A 15145-nucleotide genomic window follows, 5' to 3' on the forward strand; every position below is an offset into this window, starting at 1 on the left:
AATTTTTCACCAATGTGACTTTGAGCTTCCCTAATTCTCTGCCCAGGTACTTAGGAATGATGACTCTGGCCACACTGTGCCTCCAGCAGTGCCATTTGCCTGCTGATGTTACATTTATTGCCAGAGCTGGCCCAGAATTTGGCTACAGAAATGGGATTTCTCTGTGCCTGGGTCATGATTTGCAGGAGAGCCACTGCTGCTGTTTCTGAGCTATTTCTCTTCACATCCCATCCCAATTCTTGTAGGAAGTTCAGGAAATGCTATCTGTTTTATGCCTCTTCTCTGAGGATTCCTGCATTTGGCCTGTCAGATCCCAGGCTGGGAAATCAACCCCCTGTAATGAACCCTGAGTGAAGAGCTGGGAGTTGGAACTTCCCTCTTTTAGTGTGATGCCACCTCAGAGACCCAAAAATATTGATCAGGACAATTTCTTGTTGCTCTGCACCAATTTCTTTGTTGCCTTTCTTTCAAACCAGCAAATGAAAGGAGCTCTCAGGCAGTACAAAAGACCATGAGGAATCGCCCTCAAAGATCATTTAAGAGGCTTAATCTCTTGATTTTACCTTGTAGAACAAGCTGTACCTGGAGATTCCTGGAGAAACCACTGCTGTCTAAGATTAAAATAAGTAATAACCATCGGCTAGTGGGGTTTTCTACCCTCCTTTGGTTTTATTGCTCTCGCCTGCACCACATAATCAGAAATTGAGGTAGAGAAATGGTGACTTAGCAATTGAGATGTTACATAAAACCAAACGGGCAGGGTGCTGATGTTGTTTCCTTTAGTGACTCTCTAGCAAGGATGGTTCAGGAAGCTCTGTTTTCCTTAAAAATGAGACATCTGGGAGCTGTAGGAAAGCCCCACATTCTCTTCCCAGGAAGCCTTCAGCAATCAGCTCAATAATGTCTGTGTACTTCAAAACTGTCATTTGTAGTATTTTGGAGTAATAAAATAGAAATAGCATTTGAAAATAAAATCCACTTTCATGTACTCAACCCACTGGGCAGGCAGGACGATGAGCATGTAACAAGGAGTTCTTATTTCTGATTCCAAGCCTGTCCTATTAATAAAAATAAAATTATTTATTTAAGAAATTAGCCCTGCTGAGAGAGTACTGAGGTCTTTGGGGTGTCAGAAATACAGCACTGGTTCAAGGCAGTGTTTCTTGGGATGCTGGGACACAGAAGAGGAGAGGCAGAGGCTACAGAGACACGCAGGGAAATCCGGGGGGCTGCAGCCACAGACAGCCCCGGGGTCAGTGCAATCAGAGAGCAGCAGCACCGGGCAGAGCTGCGCTGCCACGCCTGCCAGAGCCACTGCTGCTCGGGAATCCAAGCCCTGAAAGGCTTTTAGTATTTGCTTGTATTTCACTGCAGTGGGGAAAGAAGGAGCAGGGACAGGGAAGGAGCAGGATGCCCAAATGATGCAATTCCAGCGTGGGCAGAAGGATTGTGAGGGACAAAGGGATGGCTGAAGCCCTTTGAGTTCAGGCACCTGCGTCCAAACAAACTCCACTTCTGCAGCCCAGAGATGGCATCTCCTGAGCTCCTGCTTCCCCAGGTGGCTGCTGCCTGCTCCAGAGTCTGCTGCTCTGAGCGCCGCGAGCAGAGCGGGGAGGAGGGAGGGATTTGGCAGTTCTGGAGGGTGGCGGCCTCTTTGCAAACCCGTTGCATCCCCAGGTAGAAGCACAGCTCTCCACGGAGGGGTGGGAGAGAGGAGTCTGTTCAGGAGGGTTTGCCCGGTGCTCCCCGTGCTCACAGAGCTGTCTGGGTCTCTGAGTGGAACATGCTTCCAAACATCTCCTAAAGGGCACAGAAGAGGAGCAGGGTCAGGGCTGGTGCCAGGGCACAGCCCCAGTGACACAGCTCAGTGTCATTGTCACACAGAAACATCCCCAGGAGCTCCAACCCTTCTCAGCACTTCTCCATGCAGGAAAGCTGGAGGTTGCTCTGCTTCCAGCTGGGCATGGACAGCATGGGGAAGGTCAGCCCTGGAGGGGATCTCCTGCCAGGGCCCAGGTGTGGGTGCAAATTGCTGCAGCATTAACCAAGTCCATGCTGGAAATCTTGGCTGATGTTTCTTCTTTCGGGCGTGAACCCAACCTGGTTCTCCAAGTTCCCCCCAGTGCATGGAAACCACAACTCTGCCTGAACCTGAGCTGTGTGGCCCAGAATGGATTGAAGGATTCCTCTGGGGGGTAACCTACCTGCTCCTCATCCAGCTGCCTTCCAGAGCTCCTCAAGACAGGGATTTAAAATTATGTTTGCAATTAGCTTTCGGAAGCACTGCAGTTACTTGCAGTGGCGCAAGGAATTTCCCATCTAATCATTCCCAGTTAGAAGTTCTGATTTCTGCCTCATACCCATGGCTGCAGTGACCCCTGGCACTACAACTCACCTCCTCCAGGTTCTTGTACTCTGCACTGCTCTCGTCCACAGACTCGTCATAGATGGAGAGCTCTGTCTGGTTCGGCCTCTGTGCAGGGAAGAGTCAGGTCCACAAATCAGCAGAGTGCAGGGTCAAAAGGAATGAAAACAATGGCTAAGCCAGGCTTAAAAGGTGACACAGGCTCAAGGGAAATGCCCAGGAGAAGGGACACAGAAGGAATCCTGCTCCAGGTGTTTATCTCCTGTGACTGGGCTGGCGTTGGCCTATATCTCTGGTTTGATATGAGATACCTTAACTCGTCCTGGGGAGATAACTGGCTGCCACTGGTGCCAGCTCCAAGTGCCACACCATAAACTGACCCCTGTTTGGGGACAGAGCCTGTGTGACGCTGTGCCACCAGCATGGGCCACATTCCTGCCTCGGAATTCCTCGTGTGGAGCATTCGTGGATGCCGGCACTATTCCAGGTGCACAAGCTTTGCCTTCATTTCTCAGGGCCTAATTCTGCCTTTGCCTGTTCCAACCAGCACCAGACCGAGGGCACAGTGCTGGAACAGCTCTTCTGGCTCCTCCAGGCTGGGACAACATTCATCCCTCAGCTAAGGGCCTGTGTAAAACTTTGACACTTCTGAATTCCCGTGGAAATCCATTCCATCAGGAGGTGCCCAGCCCATACATGACAACTGGAATATTAAATATTTTGCTGGGTTTTGCTTTACCACTTAAGATAAACAAAAAGCTTTATTAGGTGCAGTTATTAGCAATTTGTTATTCCTGCTTTGTGCTGGCGCAGCCTGGAAACCAAACAGGAGAACCCTGTGGGCTGAGGGAGGACTGGGGAGCAAATTTACCTCTTCCAAGATGGGCGGGTGGACAACTTCTCTGATACTGGCCAGTGCAAACAAAACAGCGTCGTGGATGGTCAGGAAGATGTGACTTCGATCCAGGCCTCCTTCTTCAAAGACTCCCCCTGTGCTGATGTCGTTGTACACCTGGGCTGGAGAAAGGAGAGGCAGCTGAACAAGGAGGAGAGGAGAGGAGGAATTCTGGGGCTGTGTGTGGCTGGCGTGGTCCTCTGAGCTAAGGCCAGGCTCAGAAGATGCAGCTTTGCAGCAGAAATGAGTGTGGGGATCTGTTTTTCTGCATGCTGAGTGTGGAGATATTCCAGCCCCATCACTTCCCAAATGAAAGCACTGATTTCACACACAGACGTCAGTGATTCTTTTTCCTTTCTTCTGTTTTCTTCTTTTCTCTGTTCTGGCCTGGTCCAACAAAGGACTGACATCTCACAGTTTGAATAGAGAACAGAAAAAGATGTGCTGTTTGTCAGGAGCTCAGAAATGGGGAAAGATCACGTGGAAATGTGTTCTGTGGGGATTCTTACCATGTACGTTTGCCAAGAACACTTTAATCCCAATCTTCTGGTAGCTGGAACACAACTGGAAGGGATGAGATGGGAGAGAGAGGATTAATAACCCTGCTGCTCCAGCTTTGTGTTTATGCATAAAGTCTTCTCTCAGGGCTGGGGCTGAAGGAGAAAATCTGGGATGCAGAAGGAGCAAAGCCAAACAACTAAGGCGCATAAACACCTTTATGTGAGAGGGCAGAAGGTACCCAGCTGTTGCCTGGCTGCGTTGGCAGCACAGAACTAACCTTGCTCAGCGCTTTTGTGCCCATCAGGTCCACAAAACACACCCCACTCATGTCCAGGATGATGGTGTGGAAGCTGATGTAGGGCGGTGCAGTCAGCACAGGGTCGGTGTCTGCCGTGGGCAGGACGCTGAAGGTGCTGCCCTGCAGGGTGGTGGTGCTGCCCAGCTCCCCGGGGCTCTGGCCTGGCCCAGCCCCGTGGGCAGCAGGGCGGAATGTGATGTAGGAGATGCTGGCACCGTTGGCAGTGGTCTGGTTGTTGTTGGTGTCTGTTGGGGAGGCGCTCTCAAAGTCCTTCTGGAGCTCTTGCAAAGACAAGGTCTGCAGCAGAGAGGAAATGCAGTCAGGGCAGGGCACAAGGTGAGGTCCTGGCAGGTGAATGCACCTCTACCCACTGATGGGAAGTGTTTTAATGTGGACTAACTCCAGCCTGGCGCTAGACTGTCTGTCCCTTGGGGTTGGATATAGTCAGGATAATTTTCACGATTCATTTCTTTCAGAACTGCTCAGCATTGCCAAGCAAATGGAGCTGGGGTGACTGAGAAATGGGCTTTGAAAGGGCACCTTGGAGCTGACACATCCCCAGAGAAAGAGGCCAGAGCTGCCTGGTTTCTGCAGATTGTTCACCATATTTCCATTCCAGCCTCCTCTCCAGCTTTCCTGCTCCCAACCACTCCTGGTTCTCCTGCATCTCAAAGTTTGGGGAGGAATGGAGATGTAGGTGGGGAGGAAAGGAGGTGAGAGATGAGAAATGCGGCCAGGAAAACAGTGCAGAAAATCCCATGTGAAGAGGAGCTGTTCGATGGGGACACAGGGACCTTGTTGGGAACTCAGGAGCTGAGTTACCTTGTTCTCCCTCAGCAGGAATTTTGGGAGCTTTGCTGGTGCTTGTGCTGTGCCCTTTGCCTGCCGTTTCACAAATTTCCTCCTGGCCAAGTACACCTTGCCAGGATCCACCCCTGTCTGTGGGAAAGAGAGATTTGTCTTTAAAAATCTGTTCCAAGAGTCAGGAGCTGCTGATCCTTTCCTGGCATTTCCCAGCCTGGGCACCCACTGTGCACTGGAGTGGGGCGATCCTGGTGGCAACCAAACATCTCCTGGAACTCAGAGTACCTGCACATGCAGGGACAGACTTGGAATAGCAGGATGCCCGTTTTGGCAGAGCTTGGAGGAGGAGCCTGCCAGGATTCAGGCACAACCTCTAAAATGAGCTCTGCAAACAGCCCTGAGGGTCAAGGAGAGGAGGACTGAGGAGTAGAGGATGGATGTGACCACTGTTCATGATCATCCACAGCTTAATTATCCCCATGTAGCAACACAGGAGAGAGCGAGGGCAGTTTGGGATTAGCTTCAGGCAGGGATTTGTTGAGGAATTGCTCACCTTGGCTATAATTTTCTCCCGGAATATCTCCGAGTTGGCGAAATACAGCGGCGAGCAGTAGGTGACGATTTTAATCCCATTAACTTCATGGACCTGCACCAGAGACAAGAGCTCAGAGCCAGCCTGGGCACCAGTGGGAAGGAACAGCATTTTCTCTGAGGATACTTTATCTTCAGCTCACCTTGTTGTAGGTTTTGGGGTTCTTGTAGATGTCAGTGGAAGTCACCTGGCCCAGGGCAGAGCCGTTGCGGCTGCAGAAAAGAAGGGATCAGCATTAGGGGAAGAAAACTGCTTCTGCTTCACATTCCACCCCAGGATTTGAACATTTGCCGTATGAAATCACTTGCATTTCATCCCTGCAGAGTCTACAGGGCAAAAGAAAGAATCAGCAGTTTGAGATGCCAGACTGGGAAATATTAATAAAGGGCTTTGAGGGATTAAAAATGGTGTGAAAACCTCACGCTGGGGCCCTGCACACAGACAGGGCTCGCTCTTTCCGTGAGCAGGACTTTGTGCTGGGAACTGTGTGGGGTGAAGCAAATTCCTTGCAACTCCCCTTGCCCTGGGATGTGCACGGGAGCGGGAATGCAGGCAGTAAATTAGCGCCTGCCATTCCTGTTTGCACATTCCGGGCAGGACACCTGCACTCCCCGGGGCTCCTGCCGCGCGTTCCGCGGGCCAGAGGTCACTTATAAAAATCATCTGTCCCTCCTTTCTGCCCCTGGGAGATCTCCCGTGCTTCTCGTGGCCACGGGGGTACTTACAACTGGGTATGGAAAACCACAACCAGCACGGAGAACCCCACGCCCACCGCCACTCCGTAGGGAAGGCTCAGGAAGAAAGCGGAGAGGAAGCTCACGAGCCAGACCAGCTGCAGGGAGAGAAGGGGAGGGAAAAACATGGCAGGTCATTTTGCTGAACCATGGGCTAGAGGACATGGATGGAAATGGATGGAAAACAGATGGAAAATGGATGGAAAATGGGTGGAGAATGGGTGGAGAATGGGTGGAGAATGGGTGGAGAATGGGTCTGTGCTGCTATCCTGGACTCCCAAACCCTCCCAGCTCTACATGAATAGGCCAAGCCCTGAATTCTGCAGCTGTTCTAATGCTACAGTTTGGATGCTTTGGAGTGAACCATCCTTGCTGGGAAGTTTGCCAGGAGCCCCAGTTTCTTTTCAGCCATAAAAGCAGCCAGGGCGTTTCTCCACATGTTTCTCCTGCTCCGCTCGTTCCATCTGAAAAGGATCGGCCTGGCTCGTCAGGAAAGGGCTCCTGCAGATCCCACCATCTGCTGCTCCCTGCTCCAGCCCCGAGCAGCTCCTGCTGTCAGTCAGAGCAGTTCAGAAAAAATCGGAAATCATCTCTCTGAAAACTGCCTGAGCACCTGCTAGAAATGGCCTGAACAGAGAAGATTTGATGGCCAAGTTGGCAGAGGAGACCAAAAGCTGCCCCACTCCAGCTCAGAGCTCTGCCATTTGTCATTTTTATGTGTTAGCACTCAAGCATCTCCCTCCATATGAGATCAGTCCTGCCCTGCATTTAAACATCCCCTCTGAAAATCATTATCCGGTTCTTTTAATCCCTTCCTGAAGATTTATAAAACCTAAGTTTGACCTTGGATGAATCAGGGTAACTTTGATGACTTCAAAATCTTAATTTATATTCATTTAGTGTATACATGGCAAGGAAGAACTTCCCTCCATCCATCCATCCATCCATCCATCCATCCATCCATCCATCCATCCATCCATCCATCCATCCATCCATCCAGGCTTTGTTAGAATTAGCTGGAGTTAGCTGTCCTGAAACACAACCAGCATTAAGGTGATGAACACCAATGGTCTGACATCACTCAGGAACGGTGCTCCCCGTTTTGGGACAGGACACTGAATCTAGTTCAAATTCCAAGGAGATTAAGGTCAGGGGAATCCCGTTCACTGCATTGGCATCTGCCAGGACGTTCCTCAGGCAGCACTGTCCATCTCCACTCAGCCCACGCTCAGTGTCTGCCCAGGCTTTTGGGCTTTCTGAAGCCTGTGGCCTCCATCTGTGCTCTGGTAAAGGGACAGCAACTTCCCCTGCCCTCACCTGAGCTGCCAGAGCCCACAGACCTCCCCTCCCAGCCAGCAGCAGCAGCAGAGCCCCTTCAGAGATGTGCCCAAATTGATAACTCATCCCTCCTCCAGCACCTGTTTGAGCAGGATTTTGGGAAAGCTCTTCATGACTCAGGCCAGCCCCTCTGGAGTCCTGATTGCCCCGATAAGGGGGGTTTGCTGGGCCTTGACAGGATATTGGCTCAGTGTCCACACACGGCACTCAGCCGTGGGAGTCCTGTCCAAACACTGTCTTTTTCTGTCAGACATTTCCAAATTCCGTTCTCACTCCCCCGCCACCCCCTGCCTGGGTTTATACATCAACCAGTGCCTGGAGTCCTTATCACACTGAAGGGCTCTCCTCACCCTGGAGGGCCATTGTGTGAGTTTTTAAGTCATGACTCCCAGATATTGAGCAGGGCCGGTTTGGCTAGTTCTGGGCAAACAGGCTCTGCACTTGATTGGCATTTAAACACAGCAGGTAAGAGTTCAGGCCTCTGTGATATGTGCTCTGAGCAGCAGGGTGCTCAGCTGGGCAGGACAGGGAGCACCATCCCACCAAGAGAGCCAAACCCACCTCCTGTGAGGGATTCATTCCCCCCAAAAACCCCACAAAAGACTTTTTGCTCATCCTGCCCTGGCCGGGTGATGCCTCCCGCCGCCTCAGGCACTCACACAGTCCAGCTTGCTCTTCTTCCACAGGTAGAAGGGGTCAGCCAGCTGCTTGAGGGAGTTTTTCAGGTTCACGGCGATGAGGGCCCCCAGCACAGACTGTGGAGGAGAGGTTTGGTGTCAGCCAGGACATGGATGTGCCACGTTTGGCAGGGGATGCTTTTCTGCAGCATCTGCCCACCTTGGGCCAGTTCCATCACAAGGGTGATGCTCACAAAGATCTCACTGGGATCTGGGCAGGGGTAGTTGGGGTGATTCTTTCACTATCATTTAGACTTATATTTGCTCAGAGAAATTGTGGCTGCCCCATCCCTGCCCAAGGCCAGCTTGGAGCAACCTGGAATAGAGGGAGGTGCCCCTGCCCATGTCAGGGATGAGGTTTAAAGTTCCTTCCAACCCAAACCAGCCTGGAATTTTGTGGTTCTGTGATTCCTGCTTCCAGACACCCAGTGCAGACAGGTCCCCAGGCCAGGAACAAACCAGCCCGTGCTGCCGTTTGCATCAGGAGCTTTTTGGAGCGAGGCTGTGCCTTTGTTTGGGTGTGGAGAGCGTGTGTTGCAACGGCTCTGCCTGCACAGATGTTTGTGTTACCTTTGGAAGAGGCTCCAGGTAGATTCCCAGGGACAGCATGGTCACCATGACCACCAAAGCCACAAAGAAACTTGCCACCTGCAAAGAGGAAAGAAAATCACTTCTGCAAACATCAGGGCTTCCCAAAGCTCCCCTGGGTGTTCCCCCTCCTGCTGCTGCAGCCAGGGGCACAACTGGGCATTGCAGCATTTTATGTGAGGGGATGTTTGCCTCTGAAAACAGGCTGGGGTTTGCAGATCTCACAGATTACCCCAAACTTCCCTCACTGCTCAGTCCAGGGGGCCGGGCTGGGACTGGGGATTGACAGCTCTGCTTCTGTGCCCAGCCCAGAGAACCATCCAGGGACCAGAATGGGCTTGGGGAGGGAGGGAGGGAATTCTGCTTTAACGGCAGTGATGCGAAGCACTGGTGTGTGAAACTTCTCCAGAGCTGCACAGCCACGTCAGGCTGGCAGCACGTGGCAGCTGCAGCGCTTTGTGCTTCGGAGGGAATGCAGGCAGGAGAGGAGGAGGAAGAGGAGGAGGAAGAGGAGGAGGAAGAGGAGGAGGAAGAGGAGGAGGAAGAGGAGGAGGAAGAGGAGGAGGAAGAGGAGGAGGAAGAGGAGGAGGAAGAGGAGGAGGAAGAGGAACTAACTTGGGATTTTGCTCCTGCCCCATCCACAGCGAGGGTGACGGAGAGAGCACAGCAGATCACGTGGATTTTGAAGAAGGATCCGAAGAAGTTGCTGCAGCCCAGGGCCAGCATTTCCTGTGGAGATGTGGAGAGTGTCCATCAGAAAGGACAGCTGCCCTTCCTGCTGACACGTGGCAAGAGAGCAGGTGCTTGAGTCTGGCTCATGTGGCCAGGGCAGGCTCTGGGCTCCCCGCAGCGCATCCCAGACTCTTTCCTTCCAGTAAGGTCTGGGATAGGCTCTGGCTTAGCAGGGAAACCTGGAAGCACAATTCCACACAAACACGTTGTCATGTGTTGACACACTCAGGGCAGGGCTCCATGTGGTATGTGTGGCTGTTGTTGAAAGCTGCCACTGTGCCAGGGATGACAAAAGAGGATTATTTAATGTCCTGCCTCTCACAGTATCTGGGTGACACACCAGGAATCCAGGTCTTTCTCTGCTCCCCGAGAGGTGTATGTGCCTTGCCATGCTTCAGCAAGCTGCCAGAACACTGAGTCTGGAGGGGGAGCAAGGCAGAGAGCCCAGCCTAAAGCTCCTTTCCCTTTTCCAGCCTCTCTGCAGCCCACGGGACAGGGCTCTGCCTTGTCCTTTCGCCCCCCACATGGCACAAAGCCACGGAGCCTCCACGGGAGCAGCACGTCTGCTTTGAGCCGAGCACGTCTGAACGCTTCCCGTTCACGCCGTGAGCTTTTCCCTTCACGCCTGAGAGCAAAGGGAGCAGCCCTTGGCTGCCCCAGCCCCAGCAGTACCTGGTTGGGGTCCACATCGTAGCCATGCTTGGCTGCCAGGGTCCTCCCCATGGCCAGGTTGATCACGTAGCCCACGATGGCGAGCGAGAACGCCGTGCCCACCATGTCCTTCCACTTGCTCACCAGGGGCAGGGTGGGCTCTGGGAACCTGCATGCAGAGCAGAGGTGAGAAGTTGTGACACCGCTGTCCAGGGGCTGGGGGGGTGGGTGAGGAGCTGGAGGGTTCAGGAATGACATAATCCGTGCCCACACTGCAGAGGATGGGGGTGGTTGTGTAACAGGGCGCACTGACACTCCTGGAAGGGGACTTGTACACCTGGGAAGAGTGAGGTGTTTTCCAGGCTGCAGGAGGAGGAGGAGGAAGCAAAACTGTCTGGAAGGTGAGTCAGACCTGCACAAGCACTTACCCCATGCTGATCTTCCCCACTATTGGCATCCCGTACTTGTCGGGCATGTCGAAGCTGCCGGAGATTGCGGTGGCAACGATGACCTGAAAGGACAGGGAATGAAGAGCTGCAAGCAGGAAGAGCTGAGCTGGCTCCGAGCATTAACCTCGCCATGCTCTCAGAGCTGACAGAATAAAACCAGCACCAAATCTGGGCTGGGAAAGGAGAGAACAGTCCCAGGAGGAGTTGTGTTCTTCACCCTCAGCATCACCAGCATGCAGGTGCAGGGATGAGCATGAGGATGGCCCAGTTTCTGACCCCAAACCATGTGGGGGCCGTGTCACATTCGCTGTGTAGATGCCCTGCATGGTGGCCCTGCTGACAGCAGCAGTGTCCCGGGGCTGTGAGGCGAGGGGAGGGTCCCAGGGACAGCCCAGGTGTCACTTACGATGATGATCTCCATCGGGATGGGCATCCGGATCTTCTTCATGTACTTCAGGTTGAGCTCCTTGACAATGATCAGGAGCACAGCACTGACCAAGGCATAGACCAGGGAGGCCAGGTTGGTTTGGGGCAGACCTTTACAAATGTCAATGAATGTCTGAGGGGGAGAGAAGAGGAGAAGGTGTCACGGGGAGCGAGAGACTCAGGACAACATGGACAGAACAACGGACAGCACTTGTTACCATAATCAACACTCTGAGATGTGTGAAGTGCTAAAAAACCTCTGCCGAGGGATCAGCCCCCGGCCCTGGGCCTGTGCCGGTGCTTAAATGCAGTTCAGCACAGGATGCATCCATGGAAGATGCAGGAAATCCCAGGACTGGGCAAACCTGCTCAGAGGAAACTTTCCTGCTGCTAACAACTCTGCAAGACTCCTGCTGTAACCCCAGATCCCAGCCCCGTTGAATCATTTCTCATTAAAACCACGCACACAGGGCTCAGAGAACGCTGGATAGGGAACACAGCAGCAGCCTGGCTGTGCCGGGGCAGGGATTCCCCTTCCCTCCACCCTTCCCTTGTCTCCTGGGCCCCGTTTCCCTGTCAGGGGTGGCGGTGAGGCCGTGCTGGGGGGAAGGTCGCTGTGCAGAGCCCCCACTTACGTAGACGATAGCTAAGGGCCCGGTGTAAGACGGGACTGTCAAGCCGAAGACGTACTTGAGCACGGAGATGAGGATCTGCAGCCCCGCCGCCGTCATGAAGCCCCTGATGAAGGACTCGGACAGGTAGATGGCCACAAAGCCGAACTGCAGGAACCCCAGGCACAGCTAGGGTGGGACAGAGGAGGTGTTGGCAGAGCAGTGACAACCCCGAGGGACGCAGAGCCCGTGTGGAGCAGGGTGATCCTCTGGGAGAGCACACATGGCAGGGGTGTCCTGGGGCAGGGATGGGGACAGGAGGGCTGAGGGTGCCATCCTTGGTGGTCCATATAGAGAATTCCACCCCAAGACCAAAAAATCTCTATTTTGGAGGCATCGTCCACCCAGAAGTGGGGCCTCTTTGAGCGTCTGCCACCACCATCTGTGCTCCAGGGAGAGCTGGGCTGGCTCCATGTGGGCCAGAGGACACGGCAGAGCCCTCACCTGGATGATGGCTGTCAGGCAGGCCAGGGTGGCAGATATCTCCAGCCTGGCCGCCTCCAAGGCCGTGGTGTTCACGCTGGTCTCATTGGTGGTGTGGTTGAAGTACTGGAAATCCGACTCTGGAGCCAGCTCATTGCAGATGTTGCCAACAATAATGCTGATGACAGCAAAGGTCCCTGCAGTCAACACAGGGAGGTCAGGAGTTCCCTCTGGGGACAGTCCTGTCCTGGAAGGCTCCTGGGCAGGCGGGGCTGTGCAGACTGAGTCCCTCAGCCCATCCTCAGCCCCATGGCAGGAGGTGGCAGAGGGTCATTGGGGTGACATCCTGCTGTGCAGCCAGGATCAGGGATCCCACAAACCCCTGGCAGAGCAAACGTCCCAGTTCTGGGGCACACCAGCATTCAACTGTTCTGTGCAGACAATTCCTCACCTGGGACCATCTGATGGATGCCCCCGAGGAAGAGGTAGGTGATCAGGGGGAAGAAGGAGGAGTAGAGCCCGTTGACAGGAGGCAGATTGGCCAGGAGGGCGAAGGCCATCCCTGGAAAACATGAGGGAAACAGGCAGGGAAATATAGGGACCACCAGGCTGGAGGGAGAGCTTGGGGTCATCAGCAAAAATATGAAACCCCTCCCAGGTGGGCATCAGCATCACCTGCAGACCTTTACTCGAGCTGGCAAAGTGTTATTCCCTCTTGGAGACCCAGAGAGTGACGCTCCTCACCTTGTGGCACTTGGATTGTCCCCGCACTGAGCCCGCCGAGGACATCAGGCAGGATGTAGTCCTTGATTTTGTACTTGGGAAGCCACACCAGTATTGGGAACAGGCGGAAGAGGGTGAGCTTGAACCTGGAAGCTGAACATCTGGAGGGGAGATAAAAAATAAAGGCAAATAAGCAAAGAAGGGAGGAAGCAAATGAGCTGGAATTGGAGAAGGATCTTCCTACGAATGTCTCAGCTGTTCTCCCTCGCCATATTCTGAGCCCTCTCTTTCCTGTATTGTTGCCTTCCTTCTGAGGAATGGAGATAGATTTCCAAGAAAGTGATCAGCAGGGTTATTAACCTTTGTTTGCATAATTATAAACCTTTCTTTAAGGTGGTATTGGTTTCAATCAGAAAGCTGATAAAAGGAAATCCCAGCTGAAAAGCTTAAAAAAACAATCCACACACCATTCCCTGCATCACCAATTGTGCTTTTTCCACTATTAAAAAAACCCTTGGAAAGCAGGGCCCCAAATCCCAAATGCACTCAGTGCAGACTGTTCTGCTGATTTGCCAGCAAAGAGCCACCAAGTTCATTTTCTTCAGCCCAATTTGCATTTCTCCCATGCCTTTCATCCATCAAACCCCTGAAGACCATGGTTTCCCAGGATAAAAACGGGATCTGTGCCCCCAGGTGTGAATGACACCCCCCCAGTTCCTGGCTAAATCTGGTTTACATTCTATCGCATTCCCTCTTACCTGAAAAGGTTTCTCAGTTTCTCCCCGACGGGGTAAGTTCTGCTTTTCTTCTCAAACTCCTCGTCGAAGAGGCTGACGGAGTAGGCAGGACGTTCGATGACATACCGAGGCCTGGCCTGGCTCATCTCTGGATCATTTGGATTTTTCCCCAAAATAAAATTTAAAAAAAGGAAAAAAAAAAATAAATAAAAAGAAAGAGCAAAGCCAAGAACGTGGCTGGAGTTGGCCCCACCTGCGGTACAACAGAGCGGACACCTCCAGCGTCTGGAGCCCTCCCCGAGCTCCTCCACCCTAAATAGTTTCCCCGTGGCAGAGAGGCAGGTCCTGGGAGTGGCTTCTCCCAGCTCCAGGGGCTGCTGCTGCTCCCCGGCCGCGGGAGCTTTCCCAGCTCTCCGGAGGTGATGCTAATGAGCGATGCTAATGAGCGATGCTAATGAGCGGTGCCGTGCGAAGGGACCCGAGCGCGGCCCGGATCGCCTGGCAGCCGGGCAGGGGTGTTAATCCCGGCTCCGGGAGCGCCTTTTTGCCTCGGGCGAGGCACTTGACCTTTCCCATGCCTCGGTTTCACCATCGGTGGGGTTGGCAAGGCTTTGCCAGGCTGGTTTGGCTCGGTGGCAGATACTGGCACCGGGATCAAGGGCTGGATCCCATCCGAGGTGTTCCTGCCACGCTGCCCAGCATTCCACAGCCTTCCCAATGCTCGCTGGCCGGGGATGAGCACCTGGTTTCCTCTAGGAAGTGATGCTCGGGGAGATAACTGTTGCTAGCTCATGTCAGTGATGAAGATGCCAAAACATCCCAGCAGACCAGTCCTGCCCAGTATCTGGGTCTCACCAAAGGGGTGATGAACTCCAGAGAACCCTTACTTTACCATGCCCAGAGATGCCTGGGGAGAGGGGAGAATCACCCCGAACTGGCCGGGCTGGAAGGGGAGGGAGGAAGTGGTCAGATATAAAACGAGGATCTCGGTAATTATTTGTGTTTTGGTGTGTATCTAAGTGGGTCATTGCCCAACATAGGAGGAGAAGAGGGGGTGGAAAAAGCTGGTGATTCAGGCAGGAGAATGCACCAAGAAACAACATCCAGGTTGCTGAGAGCTTACGGAGTGCTCTGAATGTGCCAGAACTTCCCCCCCCCGCCCCTCCCCCGCCTCTCTGGGTGCTGCTGGAAGTCAGGGCACACCTTGACATCGAGTCTGTGGCACTGGGATGAGCAAAATGTGCTTCCCCAGGACGGGTGAGAGCCCTGGCTGATACCTTGGGGTGAGGACAGGAGCAGATTGTAGCAGAGCAGGACAGGAAGGAAAGGATGATGCAGAGAGCCGAAACTTTGGGGAGAATTTAGGTCAACAGGATCATTATGCAAATAGGAGCTAATGGGTCTAGAAAGGGAGCTCATCAGCCCCACTCTTTAGAGTTCACAGGGCAAAACTGCTCCGGCAGTGGGGTGTTGGTGATTCCAGCTCCGATCTGCACCCACAGGGTCAGGAGGGACCCCAGCTCACGGCTGTGGAGCAAAGA

The 15145-nt window shown here is 53.4% G+C and overlaps 1 protein-coding gene across 1 annotated transcript; it reads right to left on the reverse strand.

Moving 5' to 3' along the window:
• Positions 1 to 1752: 1752 nt before the first annotated feature.
• SLC26A9 (solute carrier family 26 member 9) lies at positions 1753 to 13750 on the reverse strand (the record flags this gene model as incomplete). The annotated part of the gene is made up of 20 exons (XM_082296143.1): positions 1753 to 1800; positions 2396 to 2473; positions 3237 to 3382; positions 3770 to 3824; positions 4039 to 4356; positions 4882 to 4998; positions 5417 to 5509; positions 5598 to 5667; positions 6181 to 6287; positions 8187 to 8282; positions 8775 to 8852; positions 9408 to 9521; positions 10197 to 10344; positions 10604 to 10686; positions 11031 to 11183; positions 11686 to 11850; positions 12166 to 12341; positions 12596 to 12706; positions 12889 to 13028; positions 13626 to 13750. 20 exons carry the CDS (start codon positions 13748 to 13750, stop codon positions 1753 to 1755), a joined length of 2421 nt encoding a protein of 806 aa, XP_082152269.1.
• Between the last annotated feature and the right edge of the window lie 1395 nt (positions 13751 to 15145).

This window comes from Coloeus monedula, assembly GCF_965178545.1.
Source record: "Coloeus monedula genome assembly, chromosome: 23".
NCBI lineage: Eukaryota > Metazoa > Chordata > Aves > Passeriformes > Corvidae > Coloeus > Coloeus monedula.